This window comes from Formica exsecta, unplaced genomic scaffold (assembly GCF_003651465.1).
Source record: "Formica exsecta isolate Colony F162 unplaced genomic scaffold, ASM365146v1 scaffold30, whole genome shotgun sequence".
NCBI lineage: Eukaryota > Metazoa > Arthropoda > Insecta > Hymenoptera > Formicidae > Formica > Formica exsecta.
In genome coordinates this window covers 925,726-935,250 of record NW_021850257.1, presented here as the reverse complement: position 1 = coordinate 935,250, position 9,525 = coordinate 925,726, and the positions used below count along the sequence as shown (strand labels likewise).

Sequence of the window (9,525 nt, the reverse complement as noted above, 5' to 3'; positions counted from 1 at the left end):
TATATATATATATATCGTCACTTTTCCGAAAAGATAACAGAAGATTATTGAACGCATAAAAAAAATACATGATTTGAGCATGTTGCCTCGCTGCCTTTAAATTTCGCACTTTTTATCACTATCAACATCATCATTAGTCGTGTTAAAGTAGAATATTTGTTGAAAATGTCGAGAAAAATGGATTGCACCAAATTTGCGCGATCTTCAAAATCTTTGACACTTGATTGAGCACGTCACATCATCATCCGGCGACTTGCTTTCCGATTTGATGAGAAAGCGCGTATAATTAAGATCAGTTTCTCCCAATGCCAAATTATTGATAAATTCCTTCCCTCGTTAGTCTAAAATAAATGCTGTAAGCACACTGTGTTAATAAATAACTCCGAGTCTGAAATGCATATGTTTTCTTTTTATCATCATTTCTTTTATCATATATTTTTTTTAAAGCACTTTTGAAATTTAAAACTCGTTCATACATCTTCGCCACAGCTGAGAATGTATTCATTGGCGAAAAGAATTATTTTGTAATCCGAGAAACAAGCAGCTTATTATTCGAAAATGTTACATTCTTTTCTAATAAATGTTTTCTATTTTTATTATAATAAAAAATGCGCCTCAACTAATGATTATTTATGTTGCAAAATTCAACCGTATATAGTTAACATTATAATCAATATTTTTATAAAATTTTCATAGAAACCATAGATTCAAGATATTTTATGTAGTTACAACACTATATAATTATTTACCCTTTTGTGCAGTCTGATAACATATCAATATGATGATTGGTAAACTATCTCTAATCAGCGATGATAAGGCGAGCTTCCTTTTCAACGCAATTTTTTTTCTTGTCTTTTAATTAATTTTCTAAAAGTTTCTAAATAATTTTCAGAAGTGATCAATATTGATATCGCATATTCGATCGATGTGTAAGGTTACACTTTACCTGGTGTTATATGGTAGGTGGGTTAGAGGCTTTGTAGGTTGCGCGCGCAGCGGCAACTACAAGTGTGATTGGCTGTTCGGCGACTACAGCGCTGGTGTGTGTGTGAGCCGTAGGAGATAAGAGAGGACCGCGTGCGGGCGTCAGACGCTTTGTGTCCATCGAGTCGTTAAGCGGTAGCTAATCGTTTTAAAAAAGTCGTTTGTTCGCGAGTACGCTACTGTTCGTAGGCGAGTGACAAAAGAGATCTGTATCCGTTTGTGCATTTGGTAGAATATACATATATTTCAAGTTATTCATTAGCCACGGAGTATTTTCTGGTTGTTCAAAATTGAAACATTAAAATTTCGTTTCTAAATTTCGCCGTTATATTCAAACGATTGCCTCAGAAACCAAAACACGAGCGAGAGCAAAAAGCGTCGCGATCACCCGCTCGGTGCGTGATCGCGTTATTCTATAGTGAAAAACCGTGACAAACACCTGGTTCGACTATGATATTCTTTCGTGTCTTATTCTCGCTCGTGTCGCGTACGCAGTAGGCTTACTCGTCTCAAATTCGGTCCGAATTGTCTCGCCATACGATCGCATTCATATTCTCGCGGCGGTTAATTCGGTCATATCTCAAACTGTATTCTTCATTCAGTTAGTGCTAAGATATTGTGAATGTTAATTCTGTGGTGTCCGAGAGCCGACGCTCGTTAACCGCATCGCGAATGTCCTTTGCCTTGCGCCAAATTCCATCCGGCGTTCGCGTGCAAGATTTCCGCTCTCGCGAGAGTTTCTAGCAAGAAGCTCTTAATCAAGATTTCCGAACCGCGAAAAAGGGCAATCATTAACAGGACATTTGAAGATCTCCGTCGGAATCGCGGAATACGTGCCGTCGCTCGCTCCTATTATTCAAAATAAAAAAGAACATTTTTTAAAATCTGCACTCGCCTCCTTTCTCAATCTCCTTATCCTCCAGCGGATCTACGGATTCGCGTTACACACCGCTTCTCGCTCATCTCTGAGCGTCTCTCTCTCAGTTTCGGGCGATCTCGTCGAGGTCGACTTCCGAACACTGGTGATCATCATTATCAAGAACAATCCCTTCCGTTAGCCATTTTCCCGGCATTTCCCGACCTCCTACGCATCCTTAACTATATCTGCGGTTAATTCAAATAACCGCTTAATAGCCTCGAAGACTATTATCAGAGAGAAGCCTGAGAGCGGCCAACCCAGCGTTTTTCGTACGATAGCTTTCGGTCCCGTACAGCAGCGCCTCTACGTCCATTTTACAGACGCTTGGAACTACACGGCCACGTCCACTTTCGGTGGCATGATAAAACAACCAATTGGTTCATGTCCATGCTACGTCCACTTTTCGATACTGTCGGTCTCGGTTCATGTCCGTGCTACATCCACTTTTCGATATTGTCGATGCTGGTAGTACACTGATCGCTAGACAAAGAGAAATGATTGCGCCGTCTTTGTCTCTCTTTCATCGCGTATATGTGTAGCGTCTGTGAAGATACAAACACCGATACATTGAGCACACGGATGCGATTGTTGGGAGATAATGTTAGACAAAAAGCGACAATCGCGTGCTATCCTTGTTCCTCTAGCGTATCGCTTTACGACCGAGATACAGCCTGAAAATGCTTTCTGGCCTCTCGTGACAGAAAGCAGTAATGCAACAAAAGGCTAATAAGCACCCACTTTTTGAGAATTTTATATTTAAAATCAATATTACTTGATTTGTAAAATCAATAACAGATGACAGATCAGTATGCGTGTATATGTAGTTAGGGACTGAGTGCGCGAGCTCTACGCGATATCATTGGCAAACTTTGATCGTTTATAACTCAAGAACTATTGCAGCCTCAAAATTTTTGTATTATGCATGTATGCTACGTGCGAGCGAGAGAGAACGCAAGTGAGAATTATCTGAGTTTTTATGTAAATGGAAAGCGACTATTATATATGCGTGAAAAAGAATCCGTCTGTCATATATGACACATGTGACATGTGACATGTGTCGTCATTTGAAATGTCAAATTCTTCAACTTCCATGCGTTGTTCTCGTGTCTTCTTTGCGATACAAATATGATCTTATTTAACAGAAATACGGTCTCCATTAATTAATCATTGCTATGTTTAGGCAATAAAATAATATGCTAATATGAGAAAAGTGTAAACAAGGGCCTCACACCTCTTGAGAAAGAGAGAGGTGTCATCGATATGCGAAATCTTTAATCTAACCTCTAACATGTGACATACGTCCTGTTTTGAAATCGTACGATAACGCATAAGGTCTTTGGTACCAAAATAAAGGAAAAAAAGTGGAAGCGTCAAAAAACCGAAAAATAACTACTCGATTGACGGCACGTTAAATACCATCTTATTAAAAAAAATACATCCTGTTTTTATGCAATTTAACAAAAATTACAGTTTCTATATTTACCTTAACGAATAAAGTAGACATCGTGAAAAGTAAAATTGAATTGTTCGATATATTTTATATATGATTCTCTTGAAATTGGTCGACTATGGAGAATCAGGTTCATTCGGAATTGATTATGAAGGAGGAACGAGACGAGGAGGAAATGAAAGAGGGTCGACGTTCTACCGAAAGCAACAAGAGCATCACACCTGACGCTTCGGCGATCGGGATAAGACCGAAGCCTCTAATCTGTAAGCCGGAGAATGTGAGCATCGGATGCAAGTCGGAGCCGATCGAGAGGAAATGGCAGTGGGCCCCGGGAGCGTGGCAAGATGCGACCAGAACCAGCGCATTTCAGCCGTATAAGGTATTTTTTGTACTCAATTAAAGTAGATAGGACATATCAATGTATATCAGAAAATTAGGGGAGATTTATCTCTTACAAAATTGTTATGTATATGTGAGCAGAATGAAATATTTATATTTTATCTGTAAATATATCTATCTGTTTGATATGCATAGCCGCCCACATTACTCACGAATCTGCAAAGGGGCAATACTCAGACTCAGATACATCAGCTCTATATAGAAAACGATATCACGTTTCATACTTTGGCTGGTCAAGGGGAACTTACACCTGAACATATATGTTCAAGTATATAATTTATATAGTATCTAATATCTACATAGCGTGTTGTAAATTTAATCTGTAATTTTTGGATTGTGCATAGTTATTGAATATATAATAAAATAATTTATCTTTGTATATGTCTTGCACAGATTCAGTAGATGCGACTGATGAAAAGGGCTTAACAGGATTGATGTGGGCCAGTGCTTATGGACAATTAGGTACCGCTAGGCAATTGCTCAAGTGGAGTGCTAAAATAAATCGCCGTGGACCAAACGGAGAGACAAGTTTGCATCTGGCAGCTGCTTATGGTCATTATGACGTCGTTAAATTATTATTAAATCACGGTGCTGACCCTAATGCAGGCGACGAGGTATACATGTAGCATTTTAAAAAATCTGGGTATCTAAACATATTTAAATATCAATAATTTCTATTCTGACATAGGATGGTAATACACCACTAATCTATGGAGCATATTATGATCATCCACGTGTGTGTTATGAATTATTAACAAAAGGTGCAGAAGTAACACATATTAATTTTTCCAATGTAAGTGCTTACAAGGCAGCTATTATGAATAATTCAATGAATGGTAAGCACCTTTATCCGTAAACATAAAAATGATCAAAGTAGTTTACTTATTTTTGATATATTTTTTGCAGCTAAAGCAGTTATTGAGAATCACCTGATACCACAAATTATAAATATACCAACAGATGAATTGTAATAATCTAATTATTTATATACTTTAATATTTATAAATATTTGTACATGTGCAATGTGTATTTTTAGAAATCATAGAGATTAAGAAATAACAATATTTTCATGTGGTAGGAAAGAAAAATAACACATGAAACATTTATCGAGACAAGGTATATAAACTTACGAACAAGTAACAAAATTTGATATATTTGGTAATAATACAATCCCCTTTTCAGGCGCGCTATTGTAATATACTAAAATATATGTATCAAATAAAATGTAAATATACGATAAGTTTTCATCGTGAGTCCAATTTTTTTTCTAATTAGAGAATATATCTTCTTTTTTACAAACTTATTCGGCATCAGACAGTTATTAAATTGTATAATAATAAAAATTGAGGCGTGTATGTAAATATACCAACGTATACTCATCGATCATCAAGAAATGACTATGGCAATAAAATTAAAACTCAAACAGTAATCAATCTTGATTATTAATTATAACGTTTCACGTCTCACTGTGTGTGTGTGTGTGTGTGTGTGAACTGTGCCTCTATTTTCATATTCTCTTATATGCACAAATATTTTATCTATTCTTTCTGTCTTATACAACTTCATAATTATCAGTAAAGAATACAGTTTCTACTGAATACTTAACAGGGCTCTCATCTTCTACAAGCAAAACTTCGCTAACCTGGAAAGTAAAATTAACATAATGATTGATATCAACATAAATCATATATCTTTTGTAACTTGCGCAATAAATTCGTTTATTTTATACCTTGAGTTTGGCATACGGCGTTTTAGATGTAAACGAGATGTGAAGTGGGAAGAAATCTGCAGGTGTAGAAGAAGGGGCCGAAAATTCCATCGAGCCAGATTTTGTCGAAGCATCGATCACTGGTAAAGACCAAACTAACGTGTTTCGTCGTGCTTCGTGCGTATACTGTCCGTCGCATTCGCTAACAATAGGATTGCATCCGATAGATAGAGGAATGTTTATCTGGACGTCATTCAATTCGAGATCAGCCTGCTCCAATTCGTATTCGATATTCACATCGCAGCCACCCTCTCCGTTTTCAGAAGGCCAACAATTTACTATATTATAAATGATTAATTAAAAATATGTATATTCTTGACTTTTACAAGCTTAAAAAATTTATGTTATATGTATAATTGATGAATCTTACTTGAAATTGGTAATGCTGTTTCGTCTTGGGCTTGGAAACGCCATTTCAACACACCGACGTCAGTGTTCAGTGGAAATGGTTTTGTGGGTACTTTCAGACCTATTTGTCCATGCGCTCTGAATAATTCCTTGTCAACATTTGGATGAGTTTGTAATTGAATGCCTCTCGTGTCTCTGTTCTCAACTTGCACACGGATACGCCCCCATTTCTCGTCGGAGATGTGTAAAGTCACCAAGCCGTGCAACTCGAAGTTCTGTAAACCTCCGTCTCGACCGACACGTACGTTGAGTCTTTCCTCTTGCCTCAAATGAACCCTTTTGATGGAAATGTGTTTGTTTAAATCAATTTGTTTGTATAAATACATATTTTAAGTTCTTCTTTTACATAATACATCATGTAATGAAATTACATACAATTCTGTGTTCATTATTTGAGGAGTGATTGGTGCTATTTTCGTTCCAGGAGCTGCAAGAGGCCCTGACACAACATTTTCTCCCTCCTCCTTCAATTGATCAACAAAGGAATCCACATCGCGAGATTTACCACCCAATTTCATTGCACCTGGTCCAGCATTGATGACGTGCTTTCAGCGGCTATTTTGATTCGCGACGATTTCGTAGATGGATGACGAGAAACGATTACTTACCATTCTAACGAACTAATTTCGAAACGCCTCGTGTAATTAAAATCCAAGCGCGTACTCTCTCACATGGGAGAACCACCATCTACTCTCTCCACATCACATATACATAAATACACGAAGAAGCGTACAGAGGGCGCTCTCTGCTGACGTGTGCCATGATAACGATTACTTACCATTCTAACGAACTAATTTCGAAACGCCTCGTGTAATTAAAATCCAAGCGCGTACTCCTCTCTCACATGGAAGAACCACCATCTACTCTCTCCACATCACATATACACAAATACACGAAGAAGCGTACAGAGGGCGCGCTCTGCTGACGTGTGCCATGATGAAAAGTATTACAACGTTCATCCGGATATCAAAGTCTCGGAAAAGGTAAGTAAAATACAAAACATATTATATTTCCTGTATATATATGCGTGTTATATTTATAATTTTTCATCTCGCAAAGTGCTGTGATTTCATGTGTACAATTTCTCATATGATTCATTTCATATCCGTAAATATAGCATGAGAACGTTTAAAGAACACCTTGGCAAATTATTTCTTCTTTGAATTATAATTTTATATTGTAGTATTTCTTTTTAATTATTAATCTATTATTATATTCTTCAAAGACATTGAACCACATCTCTAAAGATCTTTGATATCATATTATTATTATTATTTAAGATCTTTGATATTATTTGATATTATTTTTTTTAATTAATTCAAATAGAACGAATTCGAGTAAATGCACTAATTGTAAACCCATATCAGAGATCACGTATTGAAGATTAAATTAAATTAAATTGGAATTTAACTAAATCAAAATAAAAAGAGTTAAAATTTCTTTCTTCTGATTGATTAAATTTCGATCTTCAATCTCAATCTTCAAATAGTTTGATACGGGTTTTAATGCGCGCCAAGTGCGCCTACGTTCAATTTCCTATGTTCGGTTGGTATTGAAAATCGAGAAAGGGGGCGCGCTTGCTGCGCCAAGTCAGTCTATCCAACTGATTTCGCTATTAGTTCCAACGGAAAATTTGAATTCGCGCTCTTTTCGCGACTCGAGTTATATTAATCAGTGGATTGCGGTGGATTAATTATCTTCTATTGGATTAAGTGTACAAGAAGCTCTTGTATTATATCGTGTGCGTCGATGTAGTTAAAGGTACGCGATGTAAATTCGAAAGAAACGCGACAATGGCACGCGATCGGATCGTAGCAATCTGTATAAGGTTATCATCGTATCAAATTTCGATCGATATACATCTTCCACAAGATTTCTCCTGTCGCGGGATCGATCTGGCGGAAACCAGCATCGGCGGGACGTATTGGGGTGACTGCATTTATTCATCATGATTCGCATGATCAATCTCTTTTTTAACTCTCGACGAGAGAAGATGAAGCGTCTTCGTGATCTTTGACGGAAGGATCGCGATTCGGATTAACGCCGGTCTCGCGCTTGTTACGGCTATTACGCTTAGAACTAAGCTATTACGATACGGCTGGGAAAACATCCCGCTGGTGTGTTTCGTCAGGTCGTTTCGTCATACGTGCGCGTATATACACGACCGTGCGTTAATTTAGCGGCGGTCATTATTACATCGCATCTATTGCGCTCGCGTTTCCGCTCAGATGAGTTCGAACTTCCGCTATTCCTGCCCCTCACCGCGGCCCTTACACTGGGCCCCTTTCCCTCCCTTTTGCGGACGATCCTTGGTTGCGAGGAATGGCAATTGTACTATCGTAGTAAGCGAAATTACATACTACGTCTACGAGTAATTAAATTTTAATTTTGCCGATTTCGTAAAAATGATTATAGAAATGGTTTCCAAATTTTAATCTTCTTAAAATAAATTTATTTCATTATTTAATTGAAACATATTTTCTTATAATAAATTTTATATAATTTTAAATTTGTTTTATAAATTTAATTTAATATAGTAGATTATTTTAATAGCAATGGATTTAAATTCCCCCTCCCCCCATTTATAAAGAATAATATATAAATATCTTTTATTACACAAATAAATTTTGATATTTGATCTTTATAACATTATAAAAATTCCCAACTCTTTTCTATATATAATATAATCATCTTTTTCATGATTTTACTATAATAATTTTAATTTTTATTAACTCTTATGTATTCTTTTTATTATATTTAAAATAATTAATGCTACATTTATTAATTAATTTATATTCACGTCATAGAATTTATTTGAAAACTTATATTTATATTAATTTTTATTGCTATTCTCTTTGTTAATTAAAATCTTATATTTAATTGATAAAATATTTAATAATAAATTAATAATAAATTAGATATGCATCTAAAAAGGCTGAAAGATCATGTAATTCAAAATGACTTACGCGAGTTTCAAATTTTATCATCCAGAAGCAGAGTTTTATCGTGCCATAAATTACAAACTTTAAAGCGTTCGTGTTTCTTAAAATTATTTAAATTTTAGATATATGGTTTTTACGGTTATTGTTAGTAGGATAATACATATGTGTGGAAAACTAAAATCGAAAGGGGTAAAAACGAGATTTACGTCTTTAAATTATCCCTACGGTGACCGGTTATTGAATGAATGTTTAAGAAAAATTCATGTAGAGTTAATTAAGAAGATAAATATTGTCGAGGAAAAAAATAGTGAGAAAAAAATTTGGCGCCTCGCGTGGAAATTTGATTTTTATCAAGGTAAATTTTCTACAAGCGATTGTAATTAATTAATGGCACTGCTCCTTTCCCGCGTCAGCACATCGTCATTATTATTATAACCGCTGTCAGCAACAGAAACGGGGCGGTCGACGAGAGGCTTTTAGAGGGAAATTAAGCTCGGGGTAAACGGTTAACAAAGAAATTAATGTACGTATCGCACTTACACCGCTATCAAGCCATCCAAGCGGCGGGGTGACTGCAAAGGGGGTAAGGGGCAGTTGAAGGCGGTGATACGCCGGCTAACCCAATTAGCTTCTGGGCTAATTTGCTTAGCACGAC

General features: G+C 36.3%; 2 protein-coding genes across 4 annotated transcripts; one reads left to right on the top strand and one right to left on the bottom strand.

Moving 5' to 3' along the window:
* The first annotated feature begins 2,682 nt into the window (after positions 1–2,682).
* LOC115237613 (DNA-binding protein RFXANK-like) lies at positions 2,683–5,181 on the top strand. 3 transcript variants are annotated; one of them, XM_029810771.1, is made up of 7 exons: positions 2,683–2,858; positions 3,508–3,732; positions 3,888–4,020; positions 4,146–4,366; positions 4,441–4,588; positions 4,659–4,719; positions 4,789–5,181. In XM_029810771.1, exons 1-7 carry the CDS (start codon positions 2,826–2,828, stop codon positions 4,802–4,804), a joined length of 837 nt encoding a protein of 278 aa, XP_029666631.1. In that variant the 5' UTR covers positions 2,683–2,825; the 3' UTR covers positions 4,805–5,181. The 3 variants fall into 3 exon arrangements, with proteins under 3 accessions (XP_029666631.1, XP_029666630.1, XP_029666632.1); XM_029810770.1 differs by having other exon boundaries at positions 2,687–3,732; XM_029810772.1 differs by having other exon boundaries at positions 2,688–3,732; positions 4,659–4,992.
* On the bottom strand, positions 4,890–6,709 carry LOC115237622 (coatomer subunit delta-like). The gene is made up of 5 exons (XM_029810792.1): positions 6,662–6,709; positions 6,304–6,473; positions 5,891–6,204; positions 5,482–5,798; positions 4,890–5,394 (listed from the first exon to the last, which is right to left on the bottom strand). Exons 1-5 carry the CDS (start codon positions 6,707–6,709, stop codon positions 5,305–5,307), a joined length of 939 nt encoding a protein of 312 aa, XP_029666652.1. The 3' UTR covers positions 4,890–5,304.
* Positions 6,710–9,525: the final 2,816 nt, after the last annotated feature.

Excerpts from the sequence above, each read along its gene's own strand:
- LOC115237622 (XM_029810792.1), bottom strand. The coding sequence starts at position 6,709 with ATGGTAAGTAATCGTTATCATGGCACACGTCAGCAGAGAGCGCCCTCT. Across the intron at positions 6,474-6,661 it reads GTCAGCAGAGAGCGCCCTCT|CACGTCATCAATGCTGGACC; the intron begins GTACGCTTCTTC and ends AGCCGCTGAAAG. Across the intron at positions 6,205-6,303 it reads CAAATAATGAACACAGAATT|GGTTCATTTGAGGCAAGAGG; the intron begins GTATGTAATTTC and ends TTCCATCAAAAG.
- LOC115237613 (XM_029810770.1), top strand. The coding sequence starts at position 3,472 with ATGGAGAATCAGGTTCATTCGGAATTGATTATGAAGGAGGAACGAGAC. Across the intron at positions 3,733-3,887 it reads GCGCATTTCAGCCGTATAAG|CCGCCCACATTACTCACGAA; the intron begins GTATTTTTTGTA and ends TGATATGCATAG. Across the intron at positions 4,021-4,145 it reads ACCTGAACATATATGTTCAA|ATTCAGTAGATGCGACTGAT; the intron begins GTATATAATTTA and ends TGTCTTGCACAG.